This window comes from Varroa jacobsoni, unplaced genomic scaffold (genome assembly GCF_002532875.2).
Source record: "Varroa jacobsoni isolate VJ856 unplaced genomic scaffold, vjacob_1.0 scaffold_462, whole genome shotgun sequence".
NCBI classification, from domain to species: Eukaryota; Metazoa; Arthropoda; class Arachnida; order Mesostigmata; family Varroidae; genus Varroa; species Varroa jacobsoni.
Genome location: NW_019213364.1, coordinates 49374 through 65563, shown reverse-complemented (window position 1 = coordinate 65563; position 16190 = coordinate 49374). Strand labels below are relative to the sequence as shown.

General features: G+C 39.5%; 2 protein-coding genes across 2 annotated transcripts; one reads left to right on the top strand and one right to left on the bottom strand.

Moving 5' to 3' along the window:
* The first annotated feature begins 3128 nt into the window (after positions 1 to 3128).
* Positions 3129 to 6711, top strand: LOC111260634 (1-acylglycerol-3-phosphate O-acyltransferase ABHD5-like). Its single transcript, XM_022833542.2, has one exon. It carries the CDS (start codon positions 3906 to 3908, stop codon positions 5121 to 5123), a length of 1218 nt encoding a protein of 405 aa, XP_022689277.1. The 5' UTR covers positions 3129 to 3905; the 3' UTR covers positions 5124 to 6711.
* A 488-nt stretch (positions 6712 to 7199) lies between these two features.
* Positions 7200 to 16034, bottom strand: LOC111260633 (MFS-type transporter SLC18B1). The gene is made up of 12 exons (XM_022833540.2): positions 13291 to 16034; positions 12935 to 13030; positions 12144 to 12220; positions 11646 to 11793; positions 11375 to 11443; positions 10330 to 10420; positions 9936 to 10204; positions 9697 to 9788; positions 9268 to 9363; positions 8882 to 8959; positions 8382 to 8475; positions 7200 to 8037 (listed from the first exon to the last, which is right to left on the bottom strand). Exons 1-12 carry the CDS (start codon positions 13420 to 13422, stop codon positions 7891 to 7893), a joined length of 1389 nt encoding a protein of 462 aa, XP_022689275.1. The 5' UTR covers positions 13423 to 16034; the 3' UTR covers positions 7200 to 7890.
* Positions 16035 to 16190: the final 156 nt, after the last annotated feature.

Genomic DNA, 16190 nt, shown 5'->3' with positions numbered 1-16190 from the left:
AACAAACCGCAAACGTAGCAGATGGTGCAATATTGCATAGAAGTATTAGAAAGTCCTAGTCCGTTTCACGGGATCCGACTTGGTGTCTCACAGATTTCGACACAACTGCGCCATCGTTACATATATATATATATATATATATATAAACTGTTTTAGGACATCTTTTAACAAGAAAATATGAAATGCTGCCGAAAGAAGTGCGATCAAAAAGGGAAATCAAACGTGTAAGATTCAAAAAAGGTGCAAAGTCAAAGTCGGTTTTTCAGAACACGCTAACTAACTGCCAGATTAGAACGTGGTAAACCACTTTCATTTGGTTCTTAATTTTGAATTAGCGCACATGTCCTTCAATGCTCTGTTATAGCCATCGTCAATATAATGTTGTAGTTAGAGGCATACATGGATGCTAGACCACACACATGGCACTCGTTTGAATCGTTCCTCCAATTGCTCAAGTTAATGCTTCATTGATTCTTTCACCGACCGCCGCCCCCGCTAATCCTCCGGAAAACTCTCCGGTTTAGCAAGCGACTCTCAATTTGCCTGCCCCACGCTCTCATGTGGTTGCGATCGACGCCTGAGATGTCGAATCTTTCAGGTTCATACATCATCACATGCATGTCTGTACGGTGTGCAGTCTGCATTAAAGCGAGTCGTTCAAACGTGGAAGCAACATTTTTAGCTTCCTATCCTACACTATGTTGGCGGCTTATCTATGATGGGTTCGATTGGCTTGGCCCGCCAATGCAGAACACAACGTCTTGACGAACGCAAGCCGGCAATCGGTGAAGCTCGTTCCGATGACATCACCGCATTTGGGTGTTCGTCAAAGCCGAACTGTATGTTAAGATCGGAGATAACATCGATAAAAAGGCACCACGGGCAATAAACTTAATTCTGAAAGATCTGATCGGCGACTGAGTCACGCGTTGGGCGCTGCTCGTCATCTGTTGTAGCGCCATCAGCACGGCCTGATAACCGAAGGCACCTACCGAAAATGGCTTTGCCTTGACAGGCACCGCTGCTTTGGGGAATTCATGCTGCTGCTGTTGCCGCCGCCGACGCTGTTACTGCACTCTTTGATTTTCTAATGTTCACTCTGACACTAATTCTGGGGTCTCGGCAGAAAAGAATGTGAGTTGCGACAAAGGAGATCCATATTCGGTCGAGAGTCAACTTCATTCAACCACTGCTGAAGTCTCGAAGGGACTTGACTTCAGTGGAATATAAGATCGGCATATCATTGAACAGAATATTCTGTTCTAAAATATTTTCTATGGCATAAAAAAAAGGAGACAAGAGAAGCAGTATAGCGGATATACGAAGTGCGCCATTGGCTAGTGCACGCAGAACCAATATATGACAGAATGATCCCGCACGTCGAATGACTGATGGGTTCTCAGTTACCGAAGCCCTGAAATTTCACTAGTTGTTGTTTCGGGAAAAATGAAACAAACATTGAACCTTGCTGATTAGTGAAGATATTGATATGCTACCGCGAAGTATCATGTCTATTTCGATTGAGTACCGACGTCATTATCGACAGTTGCATTAGACATAAACACTACTTACCGTAAAAATGTATCAATATATTTGTAGATATTGATGTTTTGCACCGAAAAAATTCGGAAAAGTGTACAAGTATCAGCACAAAAGGCTATATATACGGCTTTCGGCTCCAAAACAGTTGCTTTTCTTAAAAATTATATGTCTTCTTCCATTCGAAAGTAGTTTAATAGATTTATCTGTCGCATTATGCTTAATGGCAAAATTAGTCGAAATAGCACTCTCGATAGATTAAGAAATTTAGTTAATAAGCGACCTAGTGTTGATCAGCGAAAGCCTCAATTTAAAATCGAAATATCTGAAAGGCATTAATTCCATTCGTAAGTGATTTATGCGATTGTAGTTTAGTATCATTTTTTAAGTGGGGGACATATTACGCCTCAATTCGGAACACTTCAGTAATAATTACAATTATTACAAAGGTCCGATATGTTGATTTCATATGATAGGATGATTTCCTTTGTTTACAGATAAATGTTTATAATTGGTCTTTTTTATAGTCTTTCAAAAATTCGTCGCTAAAAAAAATAGCGTGCCTAAGTTAGAAAAATAGTTGTGAAAAGTTATTAAACTATTGCCAATGCGCAGCTGAAATGCATCAGGTTGCAGGCAATGAAAATGGGTCATTTATATGTTAATTTATAGATCTGAGCTGCTCGACGAAGTCTTATAAGAAGTAACTCAGTACTCGGGCTGTGACATAACCGATCGAAGTTATGTACCATTTTGTTTCAAATCGACTAAATGCCCTCTTTTCTACAAATAAGCCGCGTTGTTCTCTTCGCGATTAACAAGTCGTGCTAAATGTATAGCTGCCCCATAGTGCTACATATGTACCCTATTAGTCTGCATAAATGTATGCCATTTACATTTAGTTTCAAATGCATTTTTGCATTGTTCAAATTTCATAACAATTAACACTCCTGTGCTGAAAAAAAAAGTTGACTTTACAAAAAATATATTATATTTGCCTTTCAAAAGGTGTCACATCTTCATCTTTTGTAAGACTATTGGTTACATTTAGGCGCTATTTGGGTTAAAAAAGATGTCAAGCTATTGGTTGTCGGGTAGATATCCCTTTATTAGCTTTAAGAAGCCGTTTACTGCTCAATTGGTCGTATATCCGCCGACCTCGGATTTTTTATTCCTAAATCGTGAAACAGAAATCGCTTATTAATGTGCATTCCAAACTTCTCAATGGTTCATTGAATAATAGGGCGAGTGCACTTGAGCATGTATTCAAGTTGTGCTGTTTCAAGAGCGTACTAAACTTCCTGCAGTTCCTGTACTTCTAAAGGTCGTTCCAGAAAGATATGATTTTGTGTGTACCGGCTATGCATTGGTCTTTATAGGTACCTTTGAGCTTTGTATTTTCGCATCAGTCAGCCTAAAGCTCACCTTCAGTTAGTCGAAAATTTCTATTTACTGTGTGTGGCAACATGATGGCCTTAATATATATATATATATATATATATATACGATCACGTTATATTACGAATTAAAACAAGTTCTTAACGAAACTCAATAAACCAGACATTTAATTCTATGTGAAATTCTCTGACTAAATTTATTATATAAGTCCAGGCTTCCAATAGGAACATTTATGTTTCAGCGGCGCACTTAGCATACTGACAGGTTTTATCAACGCGTTTCCTTAAGGTTTGAGAAAAACACTCGCAGCTGTCAGATATGAGCTGGCTAGACAAGTACACGCGTGAAACAGTGTTCTACCAACAATTACTTTAATCAGTATACCTATCATCTGGTACAACATAAGGTAAATTTAAGTTTTATCAATAAGTAAATATTTGAAGATAGCTCGTCTATCGTCATTCTTATCTCACATGTTTTTTGTTATTCATCTCTACTTTGCATATGCTGATTGTATTGCATCTGTAAAACTGTCTTATCCTGGCACTTTTAATTCTACTTATCAGCAGTTCTAGGTACAATTTCAGCCAACTGATTTTTGCGCGCGTCATTTTCAAAGCAGGCAACACAGTTTGTTACGAGAGAACTAATAGTCAAGGATATTAAGACGCCGTCCCTCACCCGGCGGCAAGTGCGTGAAACACACTCTCTTGTCAACAAAATTCAGCAGGAGCTGTCGATTTCTTTATCAGCACATGTCAAACGATAAGAACGTTGTACAGGGCTGCTCTTTCTTTTGCTATACGTTCAAGACAAATGATGGATACTAAACAGCTGTTTATGTTTTAGTTATTTTCGGTACTCGCACCTCCTGACCTCTGGTAACGCCCTAGAGTACGTCGTGTCGTGTATATGTTTAATAACCTCATCAAATTATACTAGTGACGTTCTCAAATCTTCGCCAGTGCATGTGTCCAGTAACTCCATGCGGGATGCGCGCTAGCGCCAGCAGAACTGTGTCCTCCGTATATGGACACAGTCCACACACCGAAGAAACTGAACATCCCTATCTAGAAGCACTTTTGGCGCTCTTCATCTGGGGTTTAAACTTAGTGTTCTCTATTGCGAGTAAGCTTACTCCACGATGGATCCGATGGTGTCCAACTTCACCACAACAATTGCTTGAAGCAGAAAGCCGCATGTTAATGCATCTCAAGATGAAATTCGAACTGCGAGATGTCACAATAGATAACTGCACAGGCGGCAAGGAACCGCACCGTATACGGACATTTACTATACAAGGCGATGACAACAGCCTTATGCCTCTTGTCCTTTTGCACGGTTTCGGAAGTGGCCTAGGAATGTGGGCGCTCAACCTCGACAAACTGAGTCAGTCAGGCCGTCGCTCAGTATACGCAATAGATACATTGGGCTTTGGAAGTTCTTCGCGACCGCAATTCGCTACCGAGGCGGCTGAGGTCGAATCACAGTTTATGCACTCGGTGGAAAAGTGGCGTCAGGCAGTGGATCTTCGTAAGGCGATCTTTATCGGTCATGGTCTTGGAGGATTTATTGCAGCCAGCTATACGCTTAAATTCCCTGAACGAGTGGCCCATCTCGTTCTTGTTGATCCTTGGGGTTTACCTGAGCGATCGTCGCACACCGAACGCCATCTCGTGATTCCGTCTTGGGCGAAAATGGCGGTCAATCTACTCCACCCGTTCAATCCATTGGGTGTGTTACGAGCAGCTGGCCCATTGGGCCCCCATCTAGTTCGCAAGTTCCGACCTGATTTGCGCAAGAAGTTCGATCATGTCATCAGCGACCGCAAAGTAGTCCCGGCTTACATGTACCATATGAACACACAAACTCCAAGTGGCGAAGCGGGGTTCCGCTGCATGATGAACTCACTTGGCTGGGCGCGTCATCCGATGCTAAAGCGAATGGCGCAAATTCGTCCATCGATTGCGATTACATTCGTGTATGGATCAAGGTCATGGGTTGACAAAGGTCCAGGAGTGCGTGTCAAACACATGCGGCCCCATTCGTCAACCGAAGTAGAAGTGGTCGAGGGCGCTGGTCACCATGTGTACGGAGACAAGCCAGACGAATTTAATAAACTCATCATCGCAGTGGCAGAACAAGTCGATGTGTCGCCAGACAATAAGGACGCTCTTCTTGAATAAACTGGAAATTGGAATCTTGGATCAACAATTAGCATGCCCCCTTGCCTGAATTGACCAATTCCGCACCACTCGCGCTTGCGAATGTCATAGAAGCGATTTGCACTGTTATTATTGTACATAAAAACACACACCATCGGCTTATGTGTACTACCCTCTATAAAAGAACTGTTGCACTATATATAGTTAACAGTGTATAAAGTAAAATTCAAAGTATCGAAGATGTGGTAAGTGAACTCTAAAATATTACGTCTATCCGTACAAAAACGTGGTTGCATTTAAACTAAAAAGACAATTTCATTAGATTTCATTTTTAAGCTGACGACACCCCTAAGCATTAGAATCTAGGTTTTAACCTCCACAACGTCAGATATCGACTGACGCACGGCGACCTCTACCGACTGGTTCATCAACACTGACTATATCCCTTGGCTCGCAGACTGAAATTTAACAATCACATCTTATTACTTAAATATATGTTATTAACTCATGAGTAAGAGATGATTAGTTCGCCTTGCGAGACTCCCAAAGAGAAGACAGGATCAACCGCTAAATGATCAGTTCTTTGTCACTGAGAAGAATAAAAGTATCCGTGTAATAGATTATGGGACGATATAACTAATAAGCTAGTTTCGGTTAAATTTTCAATTTTTTCAAGATCAATTATTTCGAAGTAAATAGTTGCTTCCAGGCAAACTTCATCATATGATTCTTTCACTTCATAGAAGGCAGGGTTGCATGGAACATGGAAGCATAAATTATTTATCATCATTGTATGAATAAAATAGTATAATAGACAAAGTTTTTTTTCAAATACTCCTAATATCTGTGTGTTAAAAAAGTAAGGTTCATTTTAATACCTCAAACGTCACAAAATTTTTTTGCCATCACCTGAATGAAGATAGCTTTTGTGAGGAATAAGTCTGCAAGTTGTCGCGCTAACTGTAAATTACTATATCGGGTTTTTATCCTTGCTATATCCGAAATAAAATTGTCTTGTGCAGAATAGTTATTTTTTTATCGGAGTCAACCAACGGTCCAGGTTACGGACAACACTAAGGCAAAACTATTGTCAGTTACTCCGCTTTAAGCTCGATCGAATTATCAGTGCTGTCATCATCGCAATATTTTACGCAAAAGGTCGCGTGGGACAACAGTGGAGACGACTGCCTTTACCGCTACTATTTCAATTCCAGTGGGCAAACGAGAAGTGTCGAAATATAGATTCTAAATTTAAAAGAAATGAGAAGTCCAGTGTAAGAGATATGCCACGGGCCTAAATGACGTTTGCAATAGTATTTTCAAATTACCATATGAACCATACGATATTTGTTGTCTTATTTTTTTTACAGCAAGGTATGGTTTTCACGATTACTTCGATAATGGCCGCCAAATTTCAGTAACCACTAAAATTTAGACGACTTATTGATGCATCTTTTCACGTTATTAATTATTACAAAGAACATCGTGACACGTGTAACAGTGCAAACTTTAGTTATTCACTTCGTTAGAGTTATTCATTGATTCTAAATTAGAAAAAAAAAAATTAAATAATAAAGTAAAAATACCAAAAACTATTTTAAAGTGATAACTGTAACCGAATCTTTCATCAGTCGTCATTGTTTACCATATATTTGATGTTTACATTGTACGAAACGCAGTTATTTGTGGTCATGTTTATCAGTATAAGCGTCAAAGTCCATATGCGTATTTATTTACGTAGAAAAATAACTTTTTCAGTTAGGTATAATAAACGTCAATCCTGAAATTTTTTTAGTAAACATTGTTTTCGAGACTAGCGGCTTCGAATATAATACCAATATTTTTGCTGCTTGTTGTTCTTGATTTTTTTTTTGCTATGAATCTCGTTTATTTAGTTGGCTCGATGGAAACTTGTAGTATCTATCGTATCGCAGCCAATAGCGTCATTCAAAAAAATAGTACGAGCGAAAACATGTGGTGATGAAGCAAACGCGAAAATTGCCATGAAACACAGTGATTTTCTGGCACGTTCGTACTCTGAGCGAAAAAAATAGATTAATGCATTTCTATACTCTCATATGCAAAAACACATAATAATGGATGATGTACGTATACCGTACGAATATTTATTGTTCCATATTCATTTGGTAAGCTTGTCCGATCAGTGATTGTTGGTTCTACAAATATTGTAGCTCATAAGAGCAACTAGTATGCTATTCATCGTCTAACAATAATGTAGTTCTAACTAAAATAAGCTATAAATATGATCTGTACAAGTTATGCTTAATACAATAGCGGTGCCACACTACGCCACTAACATCTCATTAGAGCACGTTCTAGTCGATCATTGAACTTAGCAAATGAACATCAGCATTAGCAATATAACGGCCATAACGGAGAAATATAAACAGGGCTTAGGCTAGATTTTGCTGAAAGAGTTCATAAGTCGTGTAGGCTTCTGATTTTTCGAAATTCATAAAATTATGTTTGCTATTTATAGGCACACATTTTCTAAACAGCAGTTATCATTTTTAGATCCCTACGTGACTAATCGCAAAAGTTCTTACTGTCACGTGCACAAGGGATAGTTCACGCACGTCATGCACGGTTAGAAAAACGAATAGTCTTACTCATCGTTCTAAGCTTAGCAGTTTCTACTTTGGAAAGTTTCGTGCACGAGCTACACGACTTAGTGGTGCTCAGTTGATCGGAAAGTTCATTTTTGACGCTTAAGAGGACACAGGGAACTGTCGACTATATCAGTGTGTCTCGAAGTTATGATTCGGCTTTATATTTGGCGAATATCACTTTCGTTTGCATTGAAATCGTTCTCGAATTTCACACTTTCGCTCATCGAAATTTGAACTTCCTGTTGCGTCTCAGCAATCGGTGGACTCAAGTGGTCTGAGACTACCGTCGCCGTCACTACCAGGGTCTAAACAAAAAAAGATAAGACATAGCCAAATTGTAGAGTTAATTTGCTGCCAGTTCAAACACGGCCTGCATAGATGGACAATACCCTAGGCATTCGAAATTATAAGGTAGATACGCTTTTGTGACTCTTAACAAAACCATTTTTTATCTTTGCAATATGCGTGATGACTTTTTGCTCACATGACTGATGATAAGCTAGAAAAATGAAATCAAGACAAGTCAATGTTTTGCCTATTTCGTTGCAAAGCTGATGTTTAACAAATCTAACAGAGTCTCGACGATGATGATTTACACTACATGTTAATCTGTACGGTTCATAAAATACGTCCGTCAGTGAGCGCTTACCAAAAGACCCATCAGAGCGACAATGACCAGAGTGGTCCGTTCGTATCCAAGATACTGGAGCAGGATACCTCCTCCAGTTGCTCCACTAAGAGACCTACGTTGAAATGAAAGAACTTGATTAATAATTAACTGAATAGAGAGTACTAAGAGAACAAAATCTAATAACTCGCAATTAATTAAACTCAGCTTGTTTAAACAATGCGTTTAGCAGGTAAAACTATACAATTTATAGCGTGCCATTTACGTAAAATAACTTATCTCTTCATTTTGCTATATTTTATTTTAGAATAGTGGCAGAACAACTAGTTGTTTAATAGGGTAAATAAAAAACGATTTGTAAAGCTGGATTATAATAATTTTTATGCGTGTCAGTGTGCATCGCAGTATTTTACGATGAAAGGGAAAGCGTTGCCTAGGCTATAAGCTCGGTCTTTTTTTATGTTGAAATAAAGCAAATTAAGATAAGGAACAGGAAGCTACTGTTTAATAACACTTCTTACCCAAGGAAAAATGCAGACTGAATAACCCCTGCCATTATCGAGTAAGTGCGGTAGTCATTCGGGAAACCTTTGATTGTTCTGCGAAATCAAAACAAGCCAGATCGCTTCGAATTTTTGATCAATATTGTTAAGTGTCAACGTGGGAGTTTTCCGTTATATTTTATAAACTAATCAATAAGCATTAGGTCATTTACTCGCTACATTGTCAGTGTGACATCCCTGAGTAACCTCGCTAGATTCACTCGAGATAGAATGCAATCCAGTTCTATGGTCTAAGCATATGCCTTATTATCTTTTGTCTATTACTTGTAGATACATATGGACACGTTTAGACTTGTAAGGTTAGAAAATGTTGCCTTCTGGCAGGGAAATAGAAAATTACGCACGTGAGATATGTATGTCCGTGACTGTAACTGGAAATGTAAAACGCCCCAGCGCCTATGCCTAAAATCGCTTGCATCAGCAGAACCAGCCACAATTGTCTGTAATAGTAATAGGAACAATGATACTTATTAGATCGATCGAAAAAATTGTTAAACAGAAAAGACAGGTAGTATTTCTTACCTTTTTTTTTTTATCAATGTGACAGCTTACTACAATCCTCTAAATAGGGTCATTTTTTGCGACGACTGTTATGCCTAGTTGAACTCACGGCCTTTGAAAAACGCATCTCGTTATCATTAGAAAAGCTCAACGAATGAATGTTGGCATAATGTACTTTAATGCAATGATTTCGAAATATAAAGACTTTTGACAAATTAATTCATATTTGCAAGGTCAGTTATCAATTACGTATGGGACACAAGTGCACCTACGATCGAAATGGGAATAAAGGTAGGGCAGACGTGAACGCCCAGGAGATCATGAGGCAGACCCCTCCGAAGATAGCAGTGATTCGAATGTCTCTCTGAAAGGCGTGTACAAGGTAAAACCGCTCTGTAAGATTAAATTTTCAATCATAAATATCTGCAGTGTACATTGTATGTTCAAGACCCTCCATATAGTAGAGGCAAAATATAATCGCGCAAATCTTAACTGGAATAAAATAACATACAATTATCTTGCCTATGCGACCGTAAATCAGAGATGCGACAGAGTAGCAACAGGCCGAGATCAGGAAGGTGGCTCCCTTGGACGCAGAATTAAGGCCGAAACGATCGAGAAGGATTGCTAAAGTCGCATCATTAAAGGAAACCGCGACGAATCCGGTAAAGACGGTGACGACATCAATAAGCATTCGCCAATCGCTTATGATAGCTTTTATTGAACCTGAATCCGATCCACCTTCCACGTTTGAGGAGTCTCTTACAGAATCGTCGGTCACTACGCACATGTACACAGAACGACTATTAATATTTGCGCCGCCGTGACGCAAGAATTTACCGACAGAGAATACATTTGTGATCACCTAATTACAGATGTATGACTAGTTTTTTAAGTACACTTACTTTTAACTGGAGGCATTGAAATAGCAGCTATAACCATAAACGTAATAGTCATCCCAGCAAATGTTAGGAACGGCGTCGGGAAGCCGCCAATCTGAAATGATTTAGCGTATTCGCAGTTATCTACCTCTTCAATGCATAAACTATGACCTGTAGCATTTTGGGTTTTTGCTTGGATGCGTTGAATAGAACCCTAAAATAATCTTTTATTGGTACTAGAGTAAAATTAAGAACCTCCTCACGTGAATGCTAGTCCGTTTGGGTTATTCTATTGGATAGGAAAATTTACTGCTTCGGCAAAATCGATGTTTATTTTGCTACTCTTGTGAAGAAACAATTAAAATTTCATTGTCTAAAATAACAAATAACAAATAGATAACGAAGCAGGAGTGGAGAAATAGGTTTGTAGATACTGAGAAGAAAATAATTCATACACACCAGTGTTATCTGGCTTAGTTTCGGTTATGTTTCTGTATCATTTGTTCATCTGCGGATTTAGCTTGGATAAGTGTGAATATTTAATTAGTTTTTGATCCATTATAACGTTTAGTTCAACTATATTCAATCACTAGCAACCTAGCTTCTATAGGATACCAACTAAAGTTTCTGCAATCTTCAGAAGGAAAAAGCTAAGTACCCTTCTCTGTCTTAACTGAACAGAAAACATCCACACATACTGTCACGGTCGAATTTCGTAAATCATTCGCCGATGTCCATATAAATGGCATTATGTACTCATACACGTAATTTTTTCGCGATGGAGGGTCACATTGAGTGCCGCGTTCTATGGAACTAAATACCACAATGTCTAAAGTCACTCTTAATCACCTTCTGCCTGATCTTTGAAATGTACGATGCTCAACTGTGCTTCGAACACAAATAAATTGACCTGTTACAAGATCGTTGATCGCGAATTTACTCGGTCGGTCTGAGTAGAAAAACGTAGGTAATGAGACTGATGCTTTTATTTGATTCTAAATGTTATTCTACTTTTCCTCTTCCTCTGCATATTTATACCTAACACAAGTTGTTTGTACAAATCGCTTACCTCATGCAAAATCCCACCAATAGTCGGACCCACCATTACTCCTAAACCAGACATCGTTTCGATGATTGGCTGCACATACAAGCGAATACAATTTGGTAAATTAGTTTGAAAAAACGAGTTATGCCTTCTAAAATGAAATTCCGTTGTATAAGTTACGAAATATAGTGAAATAGTACGCATTTTTCATTCAAAGTTCAATGGAAACACGCAGAGAACATTGGTTCGTAGCTGATCATAAGTCAACTCCAATTGCAATGAAGTACACACTTACAATGAAAACTGTCATTTTGTCGGGAAAGTTTGCTGCGGCAATTCCGTAATAAGTGACACTAGACATTGTCACCCCGACCGACTGAAAGCCACGGCAAAAAACTGAACCAATAAAGAACCATGTTGAATCGTGGATTCTGTATAACATACTGCAATACAAAAGCAAGAAAGGATTACATGCTGGCTGCACAGCATCGGCTTGGCACATAAACTGTAAACTCCTGGTTTGTTTTTTCTTTTTCGGAAATGGCTCTACGGAGTTATGTGAAATTATATTCGAAAGACAAATAACATCATTTTCAACCTGTCGAAAATTTATATATATTTCTTCACTATAGTGGTTTTAGGATTTTTGCACTACATCTCTTGTGAGATTGAGATAAATGCCAGTATACTCCTAAAACTTTAGTTAGCATTGATTAAAGTGATCAGCAGTCTTGATTTCTTCTACAAGTTAATATTATTAAATTCCCTTATTAATTATAAAGTTGACATGTACCTGAACAAAATTATAAACGCGCTGTCTATAAGAAGACCGCATAATAATATCTTCTTTGGTGCGTAGCCTTTGGATAACTGAAATCAATCAAATAGGATTAATTTTCTGCTATGAATTAGTTTATACTTTTGTGATTTATAGAACCAACAAGGTATTGCAAGTACTCGACTATTTTTTCGATGTAAACATTTTTCCAATCTAAACTATGATTGCGTTCTTTTATGTTCATTAAAAAACTCATCGACAAGCCAAACCACCCGCTCCTAACACGGTCATACCTTATGTAGTTACAATTGTATTTGTTTCATGTACAGAACTTCTCGGTTCATTAAAAGAACTATTTTCTGGTGTATTCAAAGTGGATTAATTAACTAATGCACCCAAAACTGCAACATCTCTGTTTAGGCAGTAATTACAACACGGCCGATGTTTTGGATATGTTTCGTTTAATACAGTAATATGGCTTCTTAACAGGCACGGTAGACGTATTTTTAACCGCTAGGCCACTCTCTAGCATAAATCGGTGTTTTTTATTCACTCCAAAGGATATGATAGGTCAATTTCTATTAGGAACAAGGCTGGACAGTCTCGGTAAGCGATGCCGGATTGGAATGTTCAAATCGGATTTACAGTGTTTTAGAAGAATTTGCATTTCATGGTAAGGCAAACACCTCAATAGGATTAGAATCCTGATCGAATTGGAGTCCATTCAATAACCGACGCAACAAACAAATTGATATGCTGTACAAATACAGTGCGTACACACGTTTCAAAGAATTATTAATACTTACCATTTTCCCCACAAAAGAGCTGCAAAGGAAGCCCACTAGCGGATAAACGCCGAACAGGATGCCTATTTCTATCGATGTGTTCCCTCTTTCTACAGCCTGAAATTTCCATTATGCTGTCGTTTAGTTCACTGAGCAGAAGCGTAGCAACTAAGGACTAGGCGTTTAAATGGATATAAAGGTGAAAATGAAGCGTGTGTGCTTGATTACGTTTCAGAGTGGGATGATTTGTTAGATTGGTTACAATTAAAATGTTTTTTTTTTTAAACAGCTTCCTGGACGCTGACTTTAGGCGCTAAAGCCAGAGCGTTAGTCGAAAGTGTATTTAGAATTTTTCTTCAAACGTTGAGCACACGCACCTCCTCAGGGTAGAACGGAGCTAATCCGAGACAGCACAATAATTGTACCATTTTCCCAAATGACACCACAAACGCTGTGGATATCTTTTCAAATGTCCAGTATCGGTCGGCCGACGAAATTTTCGAATCCATTGTGCTGCTCTGTGCAGAACGGTACACGGGCTACAGCACAGTTACAGTTACAACGGCTGGATCTTGAAGCGTCACAGAACTTGAATGATGTAAATGATGGCGCCACTTCCATAAAGCTGGACAGACTTTGATCTACATCCACGCGATTATGGCCTTTTTAGTTACATGCAGAATTACGAGGTTGATCCTATTTCTTGTTTCGTTACCGAAGACATACCCTTTACAGACACTGATCTCAACCTGCTACAGTTGCCAAGCCTTGCTTGGTCGAACGAGGATCGTCGCAAGAAAGTAGGCAGCACGGTCGTAGAGAAGGAACTGTTTCGAAATCGGGGTCGTGTTTCGTCCAGGATAACGTGCGATTGGGCTTTTACCAACCGACCAGAAAACACAGACTGCTTACACCTAGAGCTGTCTATCATATCTTAGCATCAATAGGACTTCTAGGCTGTAAACCTGGACTTGACTACCTCTCATCCGTGCAAATATTTGTATAGAATAGGTTCGTCAAATGACACCTACATTCAAACGTCATCTACCGTAACGCGTCCACTCGACACCCAATTTAATACGCTTGAAAACAGTATAACCGAGAAATTGGCTGTTAATCTTTTTTCTATTCCGGCAGTAAAAACTAGATCATAATTTTGATTCGCGAGAAATAATCCGAGATATTAAGGACATACTTGCTAGGCAACGCTCTACTGAAATTCACTTAATGAGAGATCCCTTCAAAAGTTTGTCCGGCGAGACTCCAATTATAAAAAGCGCAGCTAATGTTTCACATCATGAAATGATCACCGGACAATGTAAAATCCATGGATTATTCCTAGACAGCACGCAGTGCTCCTGCAATTTTACTTTAACCAAGAAAAAACTTAACACTGCAATAAAGACTTGCTATAGCCCACCTAACAAGCTCAAAAGTAGTATTTCCCCAATGCAAAGTGGTGGAAATTTTATCAGCGAATTTGCAAGCTGCCGCCGTATTTCACGTGAGATGGCATTGATCTGATGACGACGGTCGGATATGAATAGACGCTTATTCAGCCATACTGAGGAATCCATAATTTTTGTTAGATAATGACGACCTGCTATTGACGCTGCTCTGTTACCCGACCATGCCATTCTTGATGAGAGTCGCAAAGACATTGAAGAATTTATTGGTCTCTGAATCACAAATGGATTAAGAACTGAAATGTCTATTTACGAGGCTAAGCACTTCGCTGAGTAGTAATTGTTGAAGGTAACCAGCTCTTCCTACAGAATGCTGTCGATGTAATTCAACAACTAGTTTGCTGCAAACGTTCGAGCTGCTCCTGCAAACACCAGCCAGACGGGTTAATCGTGTACCAACTTTTGCATGGTATACTGACAACGGAATTACGTTTGAAAGTTGTCATCACTGCAAACAATCCTACGATGTATTGAGTTTGCACTAAACATGCGATTCCAAGCACTATCGGTCTCAAAGCACCGTTTCTGCCAAATAACAGGCCATCTACACCAAAGCAGGCCGTACGCCAGCTGCATTCAATTTCAGATTTATGTTCAAGCCATTTAGATGAAGAAGGCGGCTATTATCGATTAATGTAGTATTAGGTACCGCATTTGCTACCGACGAAGTTGCGGCGATGGTTGTGTTCTGGATTACCGGCGCTTGTAACTGAATAAAACATTGCACCGCCATTCACGCCATCGATAATCACCAACACGTCCATGCAACCATCTAATCGCTAATGGTCGTAATCAAGCTGCGGCATCACCGTTCTACTGTTTCTCGACGCTGGTAGCTCATTTAGATCACAAGCTCCAGCAGTCCATTCCTGATCAGATGGAAGACTAAACAAGATGTTCAAGACCGATTTACGTAAGGTTCTCTGAGTGTACCCAACAAGGGCATACAGCACCGTTTGAATTGGTTTTGTCAACCGCCACGACACAAAACACCGATTGAAATGCTAACCTACGCACACGCCTTCATCAGTTCGTTAATCAGTCGATATGAAAAAAGAAATCAGTCGTAGTCACTCGCTGCTCTAAGATGGATCTACCCCAACACCTAGGTCATTGTTTTGAGTATGGATAAGCATTATGACTGAGTTCCTTAGCTGTGTAACTTATTGCCACGCAAACACAATTTAGTTAGGCCGTTGGTAAACGTATCCCGATTGGAAACAAGCAAGTTCCAGGAGTGCACACGTAAAAGGTCTGCTGATACACCATTCCTTCAAACTTAACTGCTGATACCGATAATACTGAAAATCGTCACCACGCGTATGTCATGAGGCCTACTCTGCTTGCTCTTTCTGTGCCAAGTTAAGCACTGCCTGCGTTACAAGCGATGGACCCGACAAGTGCTAGTCCCGTGACCTTTGAGGTACAGACCGACAAGGCCATCCTGTTTGTCTAGGTGAGGGTAGCCCTCGATTCTAATTGTGCCTTGCAAGAGCAATTATTTCGTCTATTCCTTGCCGTCAGTTTTTGTGACTTACAACTTCCGGTTCCTGAGACCGTCACCGCAGTACTACAAAAACTATGAAGTGTGTACATTCGGCCTTACACGTATATTGCTTATGTGTAGTTCCGGCACTGTTGGTATATCAGTAGCTTTTTTCTTTTGCATAGAGAACACTTATTCCACCCTTGTCAGGCCTCCAACAATCTGAAACTTCTGGTCTTGCTCATCATTCTGCGTGCGCGAGTTTATATCCTTCGCCTCATTCGCGCCTGCATTATTAGCGGGCTAAGATCGCTTTTGCCCTTTC

Bases quoted from the DNA above. Each gene is read 5' to 3' on its own strand.
- LOC111260634 (XM_022833542.2), top strand. From the start codon at position 3,906: ATGTGTCCAGTAACTCCATGCGGGATGCGCGCTAGCGCCAGCAGAACT.
- LOC111260633 (XM_022833540.2), bottom strand. From the start codon at position 13,422: ATGGATTCGAAAATTTCGTCGGCCGACCGATACTGGACATTTGAAAAG. The intron at 11,444-11,645 runs GTAAGTGTGTAC...TTGTATGTGCAG, and splicing joins ACAAAATGACAGTTTTCATT to CCAATCATCGAAACGATGTC. The intron at 10,421-11,374 runs GTAAGCGATTTG...AAATCATTTCAG, and splicing joins TTGGTGGGATTTTGCATGAG to ATTGGCGGCTTCCCGACGCC.